The sequence below is a fragment of the Platalea leucorodia genome, assembly GCF_965183815.1.
Source record: "Platalea leucorodia genome assembly, chromosome: 4".
Classification (NCBI taxonomy): Eukaryota; Metazoa; Chordata; class Aves; order Pelecaniformes; family Threskiornithidae; genus Platalea; species Platalea leucorodia.
The window spans coordinates 44,943,465-44,966,390 of NC_138826.1; the positions used below are offsets into that span (position 1 = coordinate 44,943,465).

General features: G+C 44.1%; 1 protein-coding gene across 2 annotated transcripts; it reads right to left on the minus strand.

Annotated features, from left to right (window-relative positions):
• Nucleotides 1-4,039: 4,039 nt before the first annotated feature.
• On the minus strand, nucleotides 4,040-11,038 carry LOC309590172 (C-type lectin domain family 2 member L-like). 2 transcript variants are annotated; one of them, XM_082311181.1, is made up of 5 exons: nucleotides 10,921-11,038; nucleotides 9,677-9,760; nucleotides 8,801-8,985; nucleotides 7,552-7,652; nucleotides 4,040-5,894 (listed from the first exon to the last, which is right to left on the minus strand). In XM_082311181.1, exons 1-5 carry the CDS (start codon nucleotides 10,988-10,990, stop codon nucleotides 5,777-5,779), a joined length of 558 nt encoding a protein of 185 aa, XP_082167307.1. In that variant the 5' UTR covers nucleotides 10,991-11,038; the 3' UTR covers nucleotides 4,040-5,776. The 2 variants fall into 2 exon arrangements, with proteins under 2 accessions (XP_082167307.1, XP_082167308.1); XM_082311182.1 differs by having other exon boundaries at nucleotides 5,827-5,894; nucleotides 7,581-7,652.
• Between the last annotated feature and the right edge of the window lie 11,888 nt (nucleotides 11,039-22,926).

Here is a 22,926-nt window from a genome sequence, read left to right on the forward strand (position 1 = left end):
GACAAATTGTCAGACAACAGGCAGAGCTTTTTGTCAGAAAATGCATTTTACTGATAAAACAACACGTGATGTAAATAATTTTATGAGACTTGCACAGAAGTTCACATTTCGCTGTTCTGTGCTCCCTAAGATTTTGTCTGATGCAAACAGGGAACTCAGAAGTTGTCAGGTGCTAGTGTGAAGGTCACGCAACAGGACTGCAAGTCAGCACGTGTGGATTTGGGGCTGCTGAGCCTTCCAACGGACAGACGCTGGCAGCAGCTGCCTCTAGGAAAGGGCAGGGTAGAAGACGTGCTCACGTGAGGATGAGTACTGTGCACATGAACTGCGTGATGTGGAGGAAAGATGCCATCTGTGGGGGCTGAAGAGTGTTGTTGGAGCCCACTGCTGTTGTACATATCCCTGAGGCAGCCACTGCTGAACTGAAGGAACTTTTTATTTGGGTTTCAATATTTTAGTGTTTGTGGGTTTTTTCCCTTACAGTCTAATTGTGACTTACAGAAGCCACTTGAGGGCTGGGAAAAACATGTTTATTAGACAGTTTCTTATACTTATTCAGAGCTGACCTGCATGGCTGCTGGGTATACAGATACCAGACCAAGCACAAAGTTACTTACAACACTTGTGGTTAATAAGCTGATGGCTCCCATCTTCTTCTGATGCTGGGATCTGAAAGAAAGCTCTTAGCTAGGGAAAGGGCTTGGACCATAAGACAACATTGCAGTGCAAGGAAATGAAGATGATAGCCTGCCTTTCTACCTATATTTTGTCCCTTTACGTTGCAAATTCTTTAACGTGGAACCATACGTACTGCCTGGAAGGTATGATGATGAGGTACTGAAGCTAAAGGTTGGTGAAATTAATGCCTGTGGGTGCACTCAGTAAATACATTACTTGGGCATTCCAGTGTCATGGATACATGCTATTTCTGGATCTAGAATACAAAAATGCTAAGAGCAGTCTGACTTAGTGCCTTTATTAGAGTCATATATTTGAAACAAAAGGAACAAATGTCACGAATTGATTTTTAAGAAATCAGACATATTTGTTTCAGCTTTTAGAAATGCCTTAGTCTAATAAAGGTAGTAACTCCTCTAGATCTGTAGCTAGCATGTGTCTTTGAAATCAGAGGGATCAAATGCAAAGCAAATGTTTGCAGCATTGTTGAGCTATTTCCAGTAACTTGTGTTGCAAAAGTGAGGAAAGCAAGTAATGTGTAAACAAGGAAATTAAAAAAAATAACATAGAGGACAATGCAAGTGGGGATATAACAAAAATGTTTTCCTCCTGTTTGCAAATCATGTCTCTCCTCTTGGGTATTGCCAGGGCTGTGAGTGCTCTAATAGGCCTTAAGGGTCCTCACCAGCCTCTCCTCCTGAGACTCTCTGCCTGAGCTCTGTCAAAGATGTACCTGCCTCCAGCCCCGTCCCATCTACTGGATGGGACATCTGAGTCCTACCTATGTGACAGCTGGGACAATTCAACTGGTAATGGAACCAACTTTTTCTTTATGAATAAAGTATCAAACACTTCTCATGCGAAAGCTAATATTCAAAAAGCTCAAAAGTCAGTCCCCTCTCTAAACTGTGAATCTCTAGTCTCATATTCTCTGACTGTGGGGCAAAGCCGCTGAGGCACTTTCATACTTACATGCTGCTGTCTTGCAAAGCTGTAAAATCTACTTCTCTGTGCTTACAGACAGGGTTGCTCAAGTAAATTTTCATTTTAACCACCATAAATTGGTTTCAGGCAGGATCTCTTCAAATGCCTCTGAAGTTAACTCTACTCTGTTGTGTTTTCCACAGTAAGAAGCTGAATTTTTACCTCATTGCACAGAATTATGCAGTAATTTATAGCAGAAGGGACCTCAAGGCTCTTTTGGGGCCAGCCAGGGGGAGATTCTAAGTTCCCAGAGTTTTACTAGAATTTTATGTACTTTTACGCTGGCCATGTGGGGGGAGCTTTGTGTGTGTGTGGGGAAAAGCACCTTCAAAAGGTAACACTAAAATCAAAGGTGCTACTCTAACAAAAAATGCAGACTGGAATTAAAATCCTTATTAGCAATGAGAGAGAGAAACAAGTCCAAGGCGGCTTTTGAAATGTAAAGCCTTTAGCTCATCTTTGCTATGATACACATAATTAAGGGCAACTGCAGTTTCCCTGTTGTCTCATACCTGCACTAGATGTCTAGTGCCCCTATGGAGGGCTGTGGTTAGTGTCTTGCAACTTGTGATGAGTAACGAACAGATACCCTTGCACATGAGCTCTTGGTGTCAAGTACCATGGCTTTGGCACGCACATGACTGCAGCTGTGGAACAAAACATTCATGAGCAATACGGTAACACCAGCCGACAGACAGCCCCCCATCTACAAACACTGACGGATAACACTTCACTTAATTATGAACAGAGATGCCAGGGAGGCAGTAGGTATAAGTGTGAGTTGTAAAGGCGTAGAGATCTTTCACGGCAAGAGACACCAACCACGTGATGCAGTCTGCTGCATTCCACCGGCACAGCACGATGGCTCTTCAGAAGGACTTTGGGGCTACAGATTAAAAAGTGAACCGTACCTTCAGTGTGGCTGACTTCCTTTCAAACAAAAAAACAACACAGATTTACCCTACAAAACGCAGCATCAGCAGCTAAAGACTCATTTGAAAGACTGCCGTTATTCTCATGTTAAAAAACCACCAACAAAAAATCCCCCAAACTCAGTGCAGCACATGCGTGGGGAAGAGGACTGGTTTCTTTATTCTAGGCAGAGAAGCAAAGGCAAGGAAAGGGTCTGAAATGAATAGGATCTATCTATCTAATCTATTATATATCTCTCTCTATATATATCTATTCCCCTGTGAGAAAATGTAACTTCAGGGTACTTAAAGCATACCCTTCTCCATGCATTGGAGACAACTGCTGAATTGCTGTTTTTATGGCAGATCTTTCTCGAGCCATGCTGAATTTAACAAGAAAAACTTAAACTCCTGAGCTGGCTTCTCTCAAATTGCTTGTGGTGTTTAGGTTTTAACAACATTCATGAAACATCCAGTATTTGAGCATTCTCACTATTACTAATGTAATTAAACATGTTTTTGCAGGGCTTTACTGAAGCTCTTACCTACATTTTAAGCAGTCATTAAATCTTGAGTAATTCCACCGTTTTAAAAAAAAAAAAAAAAAAGCCATTGAAGTGAAGTACTTCATTAAGCCCCACTCTGAGTAAAGTACTTGCAGCCTGACCCTTCATTTCTTAGCATGACAAACTTCAGATACTAAAGATACTATATACACCCATTAAGAGTCAGATTACAAAAGAGCTTTCATTATTACCTACTGTCTCACCGTTTCTTCAAAACCGTCTTTAAGAACCAAAATTTCCCATTTTTGGACTCTATCCATAGATGACAGTGATGGAAAAAAAAATGTAAGAGCGATGTTATTTTGTAGTTAAAGGCAACATTCAAGTAAATCAGCTCATTAAGAAAGACTAAGACACAACATGGTATGTGAATACTCCTTATCCCTTTACAATTTCTACTAAATTTGTGAAATGTACTTCTAGTACGCCCCTAATGCAAATACTCAGAAAATTTTGCAAGAGTGAACTGTGGAAATTTCTACATTTCTCTCCAAAGGTACCGTGCTGTTTGTGTTTCACCACGCTCATTTCAGCATTTCCAGAGAAGCACTCAAGCATTTCAGTTAAATACTTTTGTTAAAAGTCTGACACGTTTTGAAGTGTGAAAATGTGTTAGAAGTGTTAGAAAGTGAAATGCATTCTTTTTTGGGTCAAATGTCTTGTCTCATGTTAACCCCAACACTATGATTAAAGATCTTTTCATATTCAAAACCTGAAAATGTTATTTGGCTTCAGTCTGGTGATTTTTTTTTTCCCCCAAATGGTGCCTGAGCTGAAAAATACTTCTAATGGCACAATATTAAGACACAAACTGCTGTAATCCAGAGGCTCTGTAAAGATATTTATTGAGTATTTTTTTCAGGACTATTGCACATATCATATCCTTCAGAGCTAGTTATTTTAAAAACATTGCAGAATAACCCCCACAACTAGTTACATATAAATTAACACATAGATTATTAGCCTATTCATACTGTAGAGTCCCATTCCTGTGCTTATAAAGAATACAAGCAATTAAAAAAGTGTCGTTCAGCAAAATTAGTGATCATATATAAATAAACACCTTCAAGTCACAAGTTGTTAACAATATCCATACTGCATGGGCCTGTTACACTGAAGTCCTATTATCACAGAAAATAAGGCATAAACAAGACACTGAACAAAACTAGACAGCAATTAAATTTGCATAAAAACACAGTGAAGGCAAAAATAATTACAAACAGGACAAAAAACCCAGCGAGCCAACAACACTCCAAATAACCTGTCAAACACGGTGCAATTTTACGTTCTTAAAAAATGAGAAGATGCAATTATCTATCTTCCCTTCCCTGAAACTACAGTGCACTCTAGCGGGTACTCCAAAAATGGCTCCGCTTGCTCCTTCAAGAAGTCCCACGGAGTCCATAGTCCTCTCTATAGCATCCAGATCACAAGAAAACCAATTTTCCAGATTTTATTCGGAGCACGGAATTATTTTGCCCTGCTACACACGCGAACTCCCCATTCCTCCTTCTCTAGAAACCCGATAGGAATAGTCCCTCCAGGAAAATAAGCTGCTTTGCTTCCTCTGGGTCAAACGTCACTTTTAATCTTCAGGGTACCTGCTAGACATGAGCGGACAGAGTTCAGCAGAATTGTGCCCTAATTCTGTTCAGACTCACAGCAATTCAACAGCACTGGCTGTTGCTGAAAATAATACACATACAGAGAATGAAACACTGATTGTCCATCCAGAAATGTACCGCTTGCTCAGAAGCCTCATGCTCTGACAGGCACAGGATATGAGGAAACCATGGAGAAACGTCCTTTGCTGTTAATTCTCTTATTCTCCGCTCATGATTTTGCCTATTTGCACTGAGAACTATTTCTAACTTCACAACATTAATGCCTGCAGCTTGCCTATTACTTTTTCAGTTCAAGCTCTTTTTCTCCATCAGTGCAGATCCTCAGGTCAGTAAATACTCTATCTAGTCTGACTTTTTTTTGCTAAGATAAGTGCTGTGGGAAGGAGAACTGCAGGTGCAGTGCAGCTACATAAAACCCAATGATAATACTGTCATGCTAATTTAACAAGATTAATGTAAAATAACAGTAACAAAACATTGAATGCAATGCAGATTCGCACAAGATGCACCCCATCAAACCGGGAGAGTGAAATCCGCAATGAGCCTGTCTAAAACAAGAGTGCTCATTTCTGCATCACCCTGTATCTGCGAGGCACTGGCAGACCTTCAGGCGGACCCACTTCACAACCATGCCTGCACACAGAACTTGGCTGAGGGAAAAGCAGAACAATTACCTCCAACTGCACACCAAGAAGGAAAAGAAAGAGCAGCTGCTTAGGATCCCGCAAGAGAAGAGTTAATGGAAGAAATACTGACGACATAAAGAAAGGAAGCTACGGGCTGAGCAGTAGCTAGAAAAAAGGAGCAAGGAAATGATGCTGAAGCAAGCCATTTAAACAACATTGTTAAAAAAAGGAGGCTTCCTCCATAGGTGGAGAATTCTGGCTACCAGATAAGTCATTCACCTCCAGGCAGGAGCTGAGACGTGGTCCCAGGTCCCAGAGTATAGACAAAGCCCATGTGGACATCATATCAGAGCACTAAGTGTCTGGGGTGGTGGCTTTGTCCACCTTTATTGCGCTAAGCTAATATTCAAGCTACAGACCCACTTCCTGGTTAAATAACATCCAGAGGCCGAGACTCCTTTTGACTCAAGATAGGCACAGTTTCCAGATCCTTTTACTTCAATCCTGTAAAGGAGAACGAAAGGCACGATTACTTTGACACCCACAATCAAATAATGCAATAGAGCAGAGGGAACTACAGGGATCACAGGTTCTCTTTGTACGAAGCCTGATTTACCACAGGCAAGGCATTGCAGGAGGATGATAGCTTGTGCTTTGAAGAGAACACCACAAAGACTGTCTTTTTTTTTAATGGGACTTGGCCCCCAGAATACAAAATCTAGGACCTGCAGTACTCCTGCATCTTGTCTAGCGGTCTTGTAATGTGAAATACGCCCTTAGAGCAGAGACTGGAATCCAGGTTTGCCCTTCTCAAGGATGCTGTGCAATCAAGACTGGCTCCACCTTTGACTTCCACATCCTTCTACACAGCTAAAACGTTCCAGCAGAAGCCGTGAAACAAACGCCTTTCTCATTTCCCTCTTCCTCAGAACCGAATGCAGCGCTATGGTTAAGGGGATGGTGGAAAACGGGAAGCGAACCTCAGTTTCCACACGGTAGGTGTCCCTGTGTAAGAGGTAAGGGTCTCCTTCACCAACTGTATTTTCAAACAAAGTGTCACAGTGTTCTATGAACAGGCCAACCAAACTAGTACAGTCTCTGGAAGAGCCAAGGGACAAATACCTGCCAGTACTGACATGACTCTAATAGCAACCGAGCTTAGACTTCAAGGTGTTCACCCTTCTAAAGACAGGAGGAGCAGTTTGAGGCACGCACAGAGGCAGAAGTCTAAGAATGTAAAGAACTTCAACACTGAAAATGAAAGCGTCAGTGGATGTTTGTATCGAAGGCAGGGGACAAGCGAGAGTGGGAAGGACTGCAATTTTCAACTTCAGATGCCTACGTGCTGCTCACATTTCACGTAAAACGCATAAAGTCTTTATCAGATCAAGCCCTCAAGTCTTGGGGATGAACTGAATATAGTCATGCACCACTAGTGATGTCACAAACTTAAAAAGTGGAAAATTTGAATACTCTTAAGTTAATTTCAGACTTGTGAAATCTCAATGCTTATTACTGTCACTGGTAATTCTACCGACTCCTGCTGGCAGCTGCCCCAGGATGAGAAGCAGCAGTCTCTGAGAAGATGGGAAAACTGCTGGTGGGAGGAACAAGCCGGCCCACACCTGACACCGGTGGCACAGAGCATAGGGCCGTGACCACAGAGTAGGTCACGCAACATGATTTCACAGCTTCACCTTTCCCTCCAGCAGCCTTTTTTGTAGGCACATGCCATGAAAATTATGAAAACATCCCTTAGAAGCCTCCCAGATATCTTTGCTATAAACCTCATGCAGGTTGCATGCAGGTTTGCACTTCTGCAAAATATATTCTGTAACGAGGAATTTGTGTTATTGTAACTTTCATTCCTCCCCCAGTTGCTTTGGTATCTTGGTGGTCTCTTCGTTTACCTTTCACTTTGCTACACTGTCTGTTACCATGAGCTCCTGTCTCATGTTACTTCTGAACCTGGCATTACAACTGTCACAGTTTTAACAACGCTATATGAAATCTTTGTTGTATTCCATGCTCTTTCCAGAGTCATCCCTTCAACTTTATTATAGATATTTCTTTCAAGTTACTGTCTATATCCACTTTAGTTATCCTCTCTTACTCCCCTATCATTTAGTATCACCAGCAAAAACCCTCAACATCGACTTACAGTTTATTGTCTAATGCTTTCCCATTTACCCAAAAGAATTCTTCATTTCTTTTACTGAGTCCAATCCACGGGTCTTGCTTTGTTATCTTCACCATAAAACTCTGTAGGAATAAACCCGTATGAGAAAAGAAGTTTTGCATGTTCAGTCCAGTTATCAAAATACAAAGTCTTTGATCCAGGGCTAGAAAGCAAAACAATGACCTTGCCTTCCTCCCAGAAGACACAATATTAAAGACTATATCTACAGAGTACTGCAGCATCTGGATCTTGTGCAATCCACATTACTGAAACAGAACTTACAACTTGATCAGAAACCAAATGGATTAATTTTGAGACAGGATCCCTGTCAGATATTGTAGTGTCAGATATCCCACTCAGATATTGTAGTGACAGAAATGCCAACTACGAGAACAGAAGTATACTACTGAATATTAAGAACTGCTATGGAACTGCAAACGCATCATTTTCCCGTCTCTCCACAAGAAAGTTTCCAAAGAACGATGAACACCTTCGCAGCTAATGCATTTCTCCATCCCTGATGTGTCTTCACCATATTGATTTTTTATTATCAGCTAGTAAGGATTTGTGGAAGACATTTTAGAAATTAGAAAAGGAAGATCCTTGCCACAGTATGTGCAACAGGATTGATGTCTGCACCCAGTACGCCCATTATACTGGTGTCTGTGATAGGGCTGACTGACCTAGAGAGAGGCTGTTTTAAAATATCAAGGTCTGCTATCAAGGTAGGTAACAGATACGGAAGAATATCCTAAGTCTTTGTGCTACGTGGAATTTTTCCTAACATTGTAGTATAATACAGAAAAAGATGCTCCAAGCTGTGGTTAGGATAACTATCTCTGAACTCCAAAGGTCAAGACTAATATATCTAGCAACTTGGCTGTCATTAACCTACCTTGCTAAGAGACAACAGTTGTCTAATTAAACATAAATGAGACACAACAGTGCCTACCCTGATAGTTGCCTTCAACGTGAGTATTTATGGCTGTGAGCAGCATTTAATTTAACTCAGATAAGCCTCGGGCATTTTCTAAAACATCAACTGCTAAAACTGATGTTTGCTGTTTGCAAGGAGAGGAGGCACGCAGCTTTCTGCAAGCTGTGACTTGCCACGGTCTTTACATCAGCTTCAAACCATTCAGCTTAAGATGCTGGAGGAACACACTGGTTCATTGTGCAGCTCCCTAGAAGTGAGATGGGCGAAACCAGGACCCCCCATTTGTTCCCTTACCAGTTCCTGATGATTTTCGATCACCAGGAGGGAAGCATTGTGCAAAGAGCAGAAGCTCTGACTGGAGTTCCAGTTGGCTTCACTCTCCGAGAGGTAGTAGCATTTCCTTTGGAAATAGAGCCAACCCGATGGACAGAGTTCCAGGAAAGGACAGACGGGAAAATCTTTGGCCAAAGAATGGTTTACTGTGAAAAGACAAAAAATAATCTACCTATTTCTTCCACCTGGAAAAGGTTTCTGGAGCTTTTTAGCTTGCTTTCTGACTGCATCATCTAAAATCATCTAAGTCTAACCATGCTGTTAATACTTCCGCCCAGCAGAAATAATTATTGTTAACTATTGTAAACCCTTATGGTTGCTGGCGTACCTTTATAGCGATGATCAAGGGCAGGTTGGTAGAAGTAGCTGAGAAGGTGATAAGAATGTATCCTCCAAGGACTCTTCTACAACTTAAATATTTCTGACAGTCATAGTTTCTGCAAGTGTTGCTTCCTTGCAGCTGAATTAATAGCTTTGTTTATTATAGTGTCATTTCTTGAAGGACTACAGATTGATTGCAAAGAACAATTTTCCATTTGTTATTTGTTTTCTTGCAATTGGATTAAGACCAACAGTAAGGTTATAAACTTGAATGCCAGAAGTACGCTAAGACTAAACTGAGCACTCCCTAATGCCACTGCAACTAGTGGAGTCATTTCTCCAGCACTTGACCGCAATTTTAAACACTGTGTCATGAGATATCTGTTTAACTTTGAGATAATGTAAGTTCTGAATAAACTTTTTGAAGTTTTGAGGGACTTCTGACCAGAATATACATTTTATTGGGTAATTTCTAAGGCTAATCATGTTTTATTTTAAAATGATTTACACACTTACCAAACTGAATACACAAAATCAAAATGACAGCAGCAGTAAGGAGTCCAGCGACACCTCGCCATAACCAGATATTTGAGAACAGACCTGAAAAAAAAGAAGTCAGGAATTTAAAATAAAACCAGCTGAAAGGGGAGTAGACCCCAGGATCCATGAAGCTGTTCCAAAAAATGTCGCGCTCTGTGGAGAGCAAGCTGGGAGCAGAGCTGAAGACTAGGAAGTGTGTGACATTCAGCTTGTCATCACAAAGCTACTTAGCTAACCAGAACTGTGAATTACTTCGAATTTTAATTACATCATCCAGAATACCTAATAGTGAAGAAGTTCCCAACACTCCGAAGTGATCGAAAAAGAAAGAAATGAGCATGGAACAAATGAGGGCGAATTTTGAGGTTGACCTGATGCCTAAACATGGCACAGATAAGAGAAATGAGACAAGTCATCAGCTCCAGAGGCCCAAACTTCTGAGGAACATGAAGCCTTATCCTTTTCAAAGTCTCATTTTCTTCCCGTCTCCCTTCCAGGAGCCAGCAGTGAGCTGGGTTTGGAGATGGGAAGGACCCACCAACTTGCCACTGCCTTGCAGGCACCGGGAAGAGACGAGGTGCCGCTGAAAGGCTGCCAAGGGAGGGTCCCCTCTCACTGCTGGTCGCTCTGCCGCCAGCACAGGGGTCTGCCCGGGCAGCCTCCTACCTCTGTGAAGCACCGGAGCACGCAGGTGGGGTTATCCAGTCTCCACGCACAACCTGAGCCCCACGGGACACTGGCATGGGGCTGATTCCCAGCCGGCCCCATGCACGCCGCAGTCCGCATGATGCCCGGCACCTCCCGGGGCATTTTTCTCGGGTGGGTCTTGCAGCCCGGGGCCAGTCGCCATCCGCCTCCTCGCCAGCCCCGGGCTGCCCCGGGTGGCCGGCGCCCCTCGACGGCGGGATCGGCCCCCGCAGGCCGGGCGGACACCCGGAGGCGTGCCCCGGACACGGGGGTTTCCAGCGGCCCGGCGGCTCCCGGGACGCCGCAGGGCAGCAGCCGCCGCGCCCAACCCCACGGCTCCGCTCCCGGGCCGGGCGGAGCGGAGCGGGCGGCGTCCCCGTCCCGGGGCCGGGGGCTGCAGGGCGACTCAGCCCCCGACGGCGCGCCCGCCCTCCGCCGCTCTCCCCGGCGGGGTCTCCCGGCGCCCCGGCCGGCTGCGGCCACGGCAGCCCCCGCGACGTCCCCCCCCGGCCCCTCTCCCTTTGCCCCTTCACCTTTGCGGGAGCCGGTCCCCCGCTCCGGAGAGCCGCTGCGGTCGCCGCCGTCGATCCCTCGGCGCCCCATGGGAGCGGAGCGGCTGCCCGCCGGGTGGGGCGGTCACGGGGCCGGAACTGCCGCAGCGCCCGGCCGCGGGGGGGGCGGCCGGGGGCCGGCGGCCGCGGGGGGGGCGGCCGGGGGCCGGCGGCCGCGGGGGGGGCGGCCGGGGGCCGGCGGCCGCGGGGGGGGCGGCCGGGGGCCGGCGGCCGGGGCCCGCTGCGCCCGGCGTCGGCACCGTCGGCCCCGGCGGCGGGGGCGGGGAGGGGCCGGGCCCCCCCGGGCGCATGGTGGCGGTGGGCGGGCTCGGTGCCAGCCGCAGCGCTTTGTGGCAGAAATAGGAAATGGGAAACGGTTTAAAGAATAACTTGGCTCCCACCAGATCGCGCTATGATTCCCTGACGTCAGGAGATTTCGGGACTTGGGAGGGACCTAGCATAAAGGCAGAAGGCTCTTGCTGCCTTTGTAGTTAAATGTTGACTGCTTAAAACTTCATCCCTTGGGAAAACCCGGCCAGTGATTTGCCTCACCCAGGAAAGCACAAAGCCTGATGGTTCCGATTTGCCGGCTGTGGGGATGAAGGTCTATCAGACGCTGTAGCATTGCTTGTAAGACGGGGCCGTACGTATCAGGAGGGTTGGCACACAGTACAGACGTTTCATCTGGTGGGTTATGCACAATAACTGGTTTACTTACAACAGATCTTGGCTGTGTTGCAAGTTCAAACAGCCAGAGGAACACGGCTCTCTTCAAGTCAACGTGTGGGCTCTGTGCGAGGCTGACGAGGAATTCGGTGGTGGTTTATGCAAAACAGGCATCTGTACCTCAGGAGAAAACCTTAAAAGAGAAAACCATGAGACCAGAGGGTTACACTTCATGCTTTCATTGCAGTCTCTAATTACTGTGACTGTCAAGGATTTTGAGCACTAATCAGTTGCTGAAAATTATCTCCAGGTGTTTATATTTACAGGTAATAGAGAGCCATATAAACTTTATACTTCCGTAAATACAAATTGCAGTTGATTTTAGCCTTTGTGTGCAGCAGATGCTCATTTAAGCATTGGACTGGGAGAGCTGGACAGGTCAGCATGCCCGGGATGACACTTGAGAAGAAACAGAAAGGCGTGAAGAAGAATCCCAAAGGTATGTGCGAACAAGGCTTAAAGCATGGTGCCTTCAGGGAGGTTAGGGAACTGAAGATTCCCAGGAGAGAGAGAAAGGGAGAGGGAAGACGTAATGGGACCAGACAGCACAAGCTGTAGAGACTTCAAGAGGTTTTGGGAGATCTGAACCCAGAGGGGCAGAGGCTGAGAGTGGGGTGTGGAATTAGGACAGCAGGGAGGTTCAAAACCTGTTTCATATAGAGCAGATTTTACATGCAAGGCGATAGTGGGCTATGAATGTATGCACAGCTATTATTCTAAGAACAGGTTATTCAGCATTTATTCACTCTGAAGAAGTGGCTCGCTCTCTTGCCATTCAGACCTGCCTGTTACTGAGGTCAAAAATAAGTTACTGTGGCTTATAACCGCAGAGCATTCACGCATACTCTTTTCACATTTACTCACCCACTAATACAGAAGACACTTTTGACAGTTGCAGGCCATTCTCCAGGCTGACAAAAAAAAACTGAGAACCTGTAACATCTTCAGTTGTGAATCATCTGATGCTCCAAAACTACTGTAGTTATAACCCCAGATGCTTATAAGCGAAACACTTGACCTTTACTTTCCCAGATTAGTTTGGCTAAGACACCTCCAGACCTAAGAGTAAGCAGGCTGCTGCTGCTATTGAGGATGTGATTTGGCAGGCTCCCACCACCTGAGTTTAGTGTGAACTACCAATGCGAACTCCAATAGACTAGCTGAGCATTTGCACCGAGTGTTCAAGCTGATCTTGGAGGATCTTGTTCATCCTTGTACCAGAGCAGAACGCAGTGTATAGACTGACTTTAAAATATTGCCATGATGTAGGGAGAAAATGCGAACATTCTAAGTAAAAAGCATGGCATTTTCCAAAAGAAATTGTTTTCTCTGGAAAAAAAATGGCCCTTGCAATACCAGGAGTCCCATGAGATTGACTCAGAAAGTTACAGCTGGATCCTGTGATGCCACCCCCTGCTCACTGCTACCACAAATAATCTTTGATTGCCTTTTATCACCCACTAACATGCTACCTCTAACTTTTCTGAAGAATTGCGTTCAAGATATGCAAGGAGAAATCACTGCATGTCAGAAATTTAGAGGCAGAGGACGTATGTACGAAACGTCTGTGCTGGGTACAGCAGCGTAATGCAGACGCCCAAGTTCGACTGCCACTAAACAGCTCCCATGCTAGCAGCGATCTCGCTGTGATTGCACAGACTGGGGTGGACTAATTTACCCTGCTCTTGGTTGACTTGTCAGTCCATCTCTATCTCCCTCCCTGGTCAATGGAAGAACCATTAGTGAGTTCAAAATCTTCAGTCAGACCTTGAGGCATTTGTACCCCAAACAAGATGAACTTCTGATATTTTGGGGTGCTTTTAGAAAAGTCTACATATATCAGACAAGTGTTACTTTCTTAAGGTCCCACTGAACTGGGCCAATCCATTTATTAGAAAAGGAGCTGAATTAATGTTACAGTGCATTGTGTTCCTTTTTATGTGTTTTAAAGCTAGTAACCCTCCAGTGATCCATAGATAGGTACCTCTCATGCAGCAAAAAGCACGGCTTATTTGTAATGTTTCGATTGTACTCCCCCAAAGCCTCCTGATCTCAGTATGTCTCTGTACCATAGGAATCCTGTCGGTAAATAAGGAGGAAGATACTGAAAAATTTGCTTTTGGCTTACTATTCCTGAAGTTTATTTTTCATTAGTCCTGTGTTCAGCTGAACAAAAATACATTTCTTTCTTAATAGTTATAAAATTTTTACTATTCTAGTGCCTATTACTTTTTGAGGTGATATATTTTCAGGATGATATTGAGAGGTTCCTGCAATTCCCAAAGTGAAATTGTTAGACTGAAAGACAAATGCATTTGCTTATCTTTAAGTTGTGAACATTTCTATTGTATAACATGAAACTAGTCAGATGAGTAAAAACAATATGGGAAATATCCATGTTTTAGACAATAAAATGAAAGAAAAAGATGAAGGATGAATGTAGCAGAAATAGCATTGAGCGGCTTATGGGACATCATGCGTGCGTAGTAGTTTTGAACATTAAAAAAGTTAGTCTCCTTTAAAAAGTATTTAACAGAGGTATTAGCAGATTGTATTTACTGCAGAAGTTAGTATTTGAGGAGCACTAAGCATTTTATGAAGTGTTGGGTTGAGAATGCTGCATATGTCAAACAACTAGGTCTTTTACACCAAAAAAGCTCAGTCATTCAGCAGAAGTCTTGCAAAACATTATTTTGGAATGTTTTGGAATAGGAGGCACAAGAACAAGGAATCCAGCTGCATTATCAGCTGTGTTTGTATTTTTGATGAGGCTAGTATTCACTAGGATTGTTATTTACTTTTTTATAGCACTTGTGTGTTGTTATTATGTAGAAGAAGACATAGTCCCCATCTTCAAGAACTGACAGTCTTAACATTGAAAATGACCTGGGGGAGAATAGAAGTAAGTAGGGAGTGTTGAAGTATGGAAGAGAAAGCACCGCACCATTATAAGGACATGAAAACAATCAACACAAGTAAGCTGAATAAAACAGATAAAAATATAAAATAAGCATGACAGGGAGATTAGGGTAGAAAGCTCAGATGATATAAAGAAGCTTATTTGGCTTTATCTACAGAACCTGATGGTCTGGTTCAATACGATAATCAATAACGATTAGTAGCTGTACTTCCTGTAATGGTATCTTCCAGGAAAATTCAGCATTTCTTCATAGATAATGTGATTCACCATAGAGCAAACATCACGTTTAACACCTTGAAAAGTCACTCACCATTTGAAGCCTATGCAGCCACAAACCAAAAAAGGTTCCAAGAAAGTCCAATTGTAGATTTTTCCAGTTGAGTTTGGTGTCATCACGTCCCCCGTACGGGTAGCAGGCGTCAGAAGTTTCTCCCCAAAATGTCTGCAGGCTGTGCATCTGCACCAGGAAGCTCTTAGAGGCCAGAACTGAAATGAGACCATGCAGCTACATCATCAGCCGGAGCCCTCCATTGCTTCTACTGATAGGTCCATCCTTGACTAAAGAGGAGACGAAAGAAGTGCGCGCAGCGATCACCTGTGACTTTTGAAGTGGTGAGTCATCCCGACAAGGGCTTGACAGAGCTACTCGACTCAGTTTCCTGTTCAGCATCCTGTGCAGTGGTCTCACGGCTGCAGCTGGTGGAGCCGAGCACTTTCCATCAAAGGCATGAATAACATTCGGTCTGCTCAGAAAGGTTTCTTTTCCTAATCTGTATCAGTTTAACAGTTTTTCTTCCCAGCATTGCCTGCTGTAGCACTGGAAGGTACTGTAGCAAGAAGCGCTGTCCTCCGTGGTGAACCAAAGCAAGGGAAGGATGTTGTACGAGAAGTGCAGTAAGAGACCTGCATGGGTGAATGGGTCTGCAGAGACATCAAACCATCTCATGGTATGACGAATATGAACTAAAAAAGAAACCAATATGCCATTGATTTATATGAGCATTGTAATATTGTCAGTGCTATCCTTTACCATATTCTTTATACGTCCTATAAGCCTGCTTGGTGTTTTGACAGCAGATCTACATTGGCAGTGCATCATCAGTGAAATGTCCGCCTGGCAGCAAAGTCCTTTTCTTGCATTGATACATTTATCATTTAGAACCATATGAATTTTCTTCCATATGCAATAAATAGTGCATTAACTTTATTTTTTTTTACATGAAATGTCACTTATTGTAAGGTCAATTCACATGTCTTGTTTAAGCACCTGAATTTCTTCACTATCTGCTGAAGTCCTTGATCACCTAAACAATCCAGGGTAGCCTGAAAATTTTGCTGTGTCAGTACTCTTCTAGACCCCAGAGAATATTAAATCAATATTAATATTAAATATTTTAACAACATAAGCAATTCAGTCTGGTGGTGGATTAGGCATATTATGGAATGGAAAGTAATCCTTATTACATAAATATTCAAAATCAGAGTGAGATGAGGAAAAATAATTGGTGTGCATTGCATATATGAGTAGTATTTGACCTATTTCTGTTTAAAATACGTGTGTTCAATAAGGGTGGCTGATGATGTGGGGAAAAAATGTTGCCAGTGGTTTGGAAACCAGACATAGCTATAAAACTAGAATATCTGTTTCTTTCACATTGATGTTCTAGGCAAGCTTATATATGGTAAATGCTTAGAGCAACAGGAAGATTATTATCTCTGCCAGGAAAAGCTTGCAGTCTAAATAGAAAAGGTCTGCATAAGGCCAGAGAGAGAAATGATTGTTATCCACATTTTACAGGTGAGAATCAATGTGCGGAGGGCTGCAGTCCTCATGACTGCATAGGGAATCTATAGGCAGGAGAAAGAAAGGAGAAGAAATGGTCTTGGTTGTCATCCTTCCTGTCACGAGGTAAATTTAAATAAACAGATGTCTGAATGAAAAGGAAACTGTAGAACAAGTTACTCAAAGTTGATTTGTTATTGTAGGACTGTGATCTCACGGTCTGCAAGTCATTTGAATACTTTTTCCTCTCTTAATATAAAAATGCATTTTAATGATATTTAAAGTTCTTGGTTTAGGATATTAAAAAAACACTTCCCTGATTTTAATGCAAGAATGAGGCCAACAGAGACAAATGATTTTTTGAGCTGCTTTCATTTCTTGTGTGCTTAAGTTTTTTGAGTATTCTAAAGCAATCCAAGAGACTATGATAGAATAGCATATTTCAGTTAGAAGGGACCTACAATAGTCTTCTAGTCCAACTGCCTGACCACTTCAGGGCTCACCAAAAGCTAGAGCATCTTATTAAGGGCATTGTCTGAATGCTTCTTCAGCACTAATAGGCTTGCGGCATCAACCACCTCTCTAGGAAGCCTGTTCCAGTGTCTGACCACCCTCTTGCTAAAGAAGTGTTTCCTAACATCAAGTCTGAACCCCCCTTGACGCAGCTTTGAACCATTCCCATGCATCCTGGCACTGGATCCCAGGGAGAAGAGATCTGCACCTCCCTCTCCACTTCCCCTCCTCAGGGAGCTGCAGAGAGCAATGAGGTCGCCCCTCAGCCTCCTTTTCTCCAAACTAGACAAACCCAGAGTCCTTGGCTGCTCCTCATAGGACATGCCTTCCAGCCCTTCCACCAGCTTTGTTGCCCTCCTCTGGACACATTCAAGGACCTTCACATCCTTCTTAAATAGTGGGGCCCAGAACTGCACACAGTACTCACGGTGAGGCCGCACCAATGCTGAATACAGGGGGATAGTCATCTCTTTTGACTGGCTGGTTATACTGTATTTAATGCACCCCAGGATGCAGTTTGCCCTCTTGGCTGCCAGGGCACAGTGCTGGCTCATGTTGAGCCTGCTGTCAACCAGCACCCCCAGATCTCTTTCTTCAGGGCTGCTCTCCAGCCACTCCTCTCCCAATTTATATTTGTGCCTGGCATTACTCCATCCCAGGTGCAGAATCCAGCATTTGTTCGTGTTAAATTTCATCCCATTAATCATAGCCCAATGCTCCAATCTATCTAGATCCCTCTGCAAGGCCTCTTGTCCCACGAGAGAGTCAATAGCACCTCCCAGTTTGGCATCATCAGCAAACTCGCTAATGGTGCATTCAACTCCTGCATCCAGATCATTGATAAATATATTGAACAGAACTGTTAGAGGGCAAGTAAGAAATGCAACTAAATGACAACAAATTTTTCTTCCATCTCTTTCTCATCTACCAACTTAGAGTGAGAGAGAATGAGGTGGAAAGCAAACTGTACCGGAATATGGATGATTTCTTTAAATGCAGCACTCCTCAGATGCACAGAAACATCAGCGCAGTGCAGTCTGAAGGCCTGTTCTCCAGCGAGCATGGAGTTAACACCAGCCCTTTCTCTCTCTCCTCTGCAGCCAGTGTAGCCAACTGCATCGCATGTATTTTTATGGTCTGCAGAAGAAAAGCTGCTGAGACAAATACTACCCTGTAAGGTCTATGAGAGGAACAAGAAATGTTTGCCAGTCAACTGCCTAGTACAAAATAGTATCTCTTAATTTTAAGGACACAGGAATACCTTTTTCCCCCCTGTTTTCCAAACTAAAAAGAAAGAGTAGAAAGAGCGGGAAGGGATCAAGAAGGGCAAAGCACAGGAGCAGTGTGGAGCACGTGCGTGGAGGGAACTCCACTTTGTCCTTCCTTCTTTTGGTGCCAGTGTTTGTGGGATGTGCTGTGGGATATGATGGAAAAGGGCAGCAGCTTCCCACTCTGTAGGTGACGTGTGGGTCAAGGTGACACGTGGGTCAAGGTGACAGTGTGTGGTTGTGGTCCATGACTCCCACTGTGTTGGGTGCTTGGGAGATCACCATGAAGGTGCAGATGGTGATGGAGGTGTGGGTTGTGGCACTAGCGTGGCAGTTCCTGTGGTTGTAGTGAGGTTGTGGTGGTGACAGTAACTCTCCTGCTTCAGCTTCTGCTTCAGCTTCTGCTTCAGCTTCTGCTTCAGCTTCTGCTTCTGCTTCTGCTTCTGCTCTGTCATGATTTAACCCCAGCTGGCAACTAAGCACCACACAGCCGCTCGCTCACTCCCCCCTTGTGGGCCGGGGGAGAGAATCGGAAGAGTAAAAGTGAGAAAACTCATGGGTTAAGATAAAGACAATTTCATAGGTAAAGCAAAAGCCGTGTGCACAAGCAAAGCAAATTAATTTACTACTTCTCATGGGCAGGCAGGTGTTCAGCCATCTCCAGGGAAGCAGGGCTCCATCACGTGTAACAGTTACTTGGGAAGACAAACGCCATCATGCTGAACGTCCCCCCCTTCCTTCTTCCCCCAGCTTTATATGCTGAGCATGACGCCATACGGTATGGCATAGCCCCTTGGCCAGTCTGGGTCAGCTGTCCTGGCTGTGCTCCCTCCCAGCTTCTTGTGCACCTGGCTGAGCATGGGAAGCTGAAAAGTCCTTGACCAGTGTAAGCACTACTTAGCAACAACTAAAACATCAGTGTGTTATCAGCATTATTCTCATCCTAAATCCAAAACACAGCGCTATCCCAGCTACTAAGAAGAAAATTAACTCTATGCCAGCTGAAACCAGAACAGTATCCACCCCTTGTTCCATACCATTTACGTCATGCTGGCCACTATCTGTACTGTTTCTTTCCATCCATAGGAGTGGTTTTTCCATCCATAACAAAAATAAATGCTGCCTCCTGCCTCAAAAATGGCATGGGAACAAGGAAAAAAGAGAACACAGAGAGACAATGATTGCAGAAAAGGACAAAACCAAAGTGAAGGCAAGGACCAGGGGGGTTAAAAATAAGGAACTAGAGGAGAAGACCAATCAGAGCACCCCTCACTGCACCTTGTGGTCCTTGAAAGCACCCTGAGAGCAGCAGACATTTTCTATTGATGCTACCCCAGAGACATAATAGGGTGAGAGAACAGAAACAGGCCCTCCTTTTGTCAGGATCCCACAACCGCCTTCCTCCTGATAGAAGGCCAGCTTGTCCAGGACAGGATGAGCTTAGAGCCATACTCATTTCTGCACAGATTTCCAAGTGCCAATGGTAATGAATGATGCCATTTTCTGCCAGGGACCAGAAGTGACAAGCCAGCTCGTAGCTCAAGTGAGCCATGTCTTCATCACTTGCAGAGCTACTCAGCATAATCACCTTTGAAAAGCCTGCCTGAAGCAGCAGAAGCCTCTGCCAGAAGATGTTATATTCTGGGCAGTGGTCAGGGAAAGATTGATCTGCAATGTAGAGATGTGAGGCTTGCTTGCCTACCTGTTGCATGAGGCATTTGAGTGCCAGCAATCCCCACCATGGAGGGAGCTGCCTACACTTCCCATCCTGAATGAGCATCAGCCAGGTTTAAAACTAGAGCGAGAGATTCCATGCATAAAGCTACAAAGAAAATATTGTCACTGTTGATGGTAAATACCAATACTGTACAATTCATAAAACATTTTGAAATGCAGTGCCTGTGCCTTTGACCCTGGCAACCCTGAACTATGCTGCTGCAATTTTTGGGCCATTTCTAAGAAGTTCTGAGACAATATTTCTTAATGAGGAGTGAACCTATAATACATTTCTAGTATCAAACAACTGTGGAATTGCCACTGTAAATGTCACTTTCCAATTACATTAGGGCTCATGCATGAGGCAAAAATGTTCTTTTCTGCCACTGTGAAGACACAGCTTCAAAGAGATTTTGAGGAGCTGGTATTCAGAGCTTGGCCATGAAGGTAGCTCTCACACTATTCTAGCAGTATACACTGCATCATTCTTGGAGTACAGTTGTTGCTGTTAGTGGTTGTTGCTGTAATATTGATTGTTACTATAAAATGGGTTGTTGTTATACTAATATTATTATTGTATTATTACATTATTATAATATGTTATTATATTATTATATTATTATTCATATTATATTATGTATCATTATATTATTATATTATTATATATTACTATTGTTATTATTATTACTATATTATACTGTATTATTGATTGCTGGTAGTAATTTGCAATAATATCTTGAGAGATATATATATTCGCTTTATTAAGGATAGGTATACTTGCTAGTGGTGTTTTTTTGTGGTAGTTCACTTGCTAGTGATGATTTGTGTGGTATTTGTGGTAATAACAAAGCAGAGAAATTTAGAGGATAAAAGCCTCCATCTGCAGGCCAGGTAACCCTTTGGGTCAGGACAAAGTGTCAGCTCACAGGTAAGTCAGAAGTTACTGAAACTATAAAGAAAAGTCTGTGGTATCTCAAAATCTGCCCGATAAATATGACATTATAATGACCGTGATCCGACCCAACCGAAGGTATCTGTCTAGAGGTCTGACTCTTCTCCAGAGAGACTGGTTTTAATTTGGGAAGCAGAGCTTTGCCTGCTTTACGGGGGACACCATGCACTGTCCCCAGCCCAGGGACTGCCCTTGCCTGTAGCATGCTTGTGGGGTTTGCTCCTGCTTTTAGCAATTCCTCCTGCAGCCCTTTATGTAGGAGGAGGGAGGCTCATCCCCACCTTTGGTTTGCAGCCCCAGATCCCAGATCCCTCTTGTAGCATGGGAAGTGTTTGGGAAGTGGGACTGACTGGTCATGCAGCAGAAAGCCTGGAGCATCAGGCAGCACATGCAGAGATGCAGCTGCCTGCATGCAAGGGAGGACCTGCTGCGGTAATCCTCAGGGCAGTGGGGGGGAGGTGGAAGGTAAAGGGATCAGGGTTGACTTTGGTCTACCTTGGCTTTGTTGTTGCGGAAACCACCAAACCACATCAAACCAAAAATGTGCAAAACCACACTGAACGGAGCTGTGTAGTTTATGGTAAGGTGTTGCAGAGATGCACACTTATGGTTCAGGACCTTGTTCCTGTATGGCTTTGGGTGTCTGAGATAGGTATGCTGCAGCATGGGTGAAGTTGGTGTGGCCTACTGGGTCACTTACCAGTTCCCAGTAATGGCTTTCTGCACGGTGCTCAGTTTGCTGGGTCTGGCTGAGACCAGGGGAAGTTAAGGCTGCAGAAACACTTTGTGCTCTACTGTGCAGTTACAGCTGGCTGGCACAAAATGTTTTGGGAGAAAGTTATCCTATAATGTGTATTGAATAAATGCATGGTATGAACAGGGAGCTTTTTGATTTACAAATTAGTTTTACAGATTACCCTCAGTCTGCATTTATTGTAGCAACTAGTCATGGTCTTAGATATGCAAGGATGAACAGAGATACGTATTTTAGAGAGCCCTTGGGTAGAGGAGGAAACAATAATGGAAGCTTTCCCAATCCTTTCTTGAATAAATTAACATTATAATGGGTATTTCCCCACCTCTTTAATACCTGATCATCTCAGATATTTGGTGGCTGTGGTCTGCTTGTCTGACTGTCCTGACTGAAAATCCCTTTGCCCTCTCTGCTGTTACCTCCTTTGACAATGCACATTGGATCGCTAAGGACTGCAGAGGACCCAACCTGAAACACGTAGGCGTGTATTCTGACTCAAGACTCCTGAAGCTGAGTCACCAGACTGCCCATGCAGCAAAAAAGGCCAACCATATACTGGGCCACATTAGCAAGAATATAGCCATCCAGATAAGGGAGGTGATGGTTCCCCTGGGAGACCACGTCAGGAGTACTGTGTTCAATTTGGGATGCCCCAGAATAAGAGAGAAGCTGGCATACTGGAGTGAGCCTAGTGGAGGGGTAGAGGGCTGAAGCACATGATGTGCAGGGAGAGGCTTTGGGACCTGGGTTTGCTCAGACTTCAGAAGGCTGTCTAAAACTAGGTAATGGGAGAGTGTGGAGAAGGCAGAGTTGGACTCTTCTCAAAGGTGCACTGTTAAAGGACAACAGGCAATGGACGCAAGTTGCAATATGGGAAAGTCCAGCTTCATAAAAGGGAAAAAAAAAATTACCATGAAGATAATAAGGAACAGATGCCCCAAAAGGTTGTGGAGTATCCATCCTTGGAGATACTGAAAACTTGACTGGACGTGACCCTGAGCAGACTGCTCTAACCGGACCTGCTTTGAGCAGGAGGCTGGACTAGAGACCTCTAGAGGACCCTGTGACTTAGATGACTCTGTAATACTTTGAAAGGTCATGGTCAATTTCTTTGTGTACTTCTAACATATTCAGTTTCTGTGAAACAGGCATGATGCTGGCATCAAACTATAGCTTGAGCTATATGTTAAAAGGTTGTGTCTAGATCACCAGGGGACATCCAGGTCCAAGGGAGGAATTGTCTGGGTCCTTGTGTCACAAAGCTAAGGTGAATCTTTTCATACTGTTCAGTATTTGAGGGACAGAGGGAGTATGTGCCCAAAGTGTGCTTCACTTTTCATGGAAGCTTTCATGAAA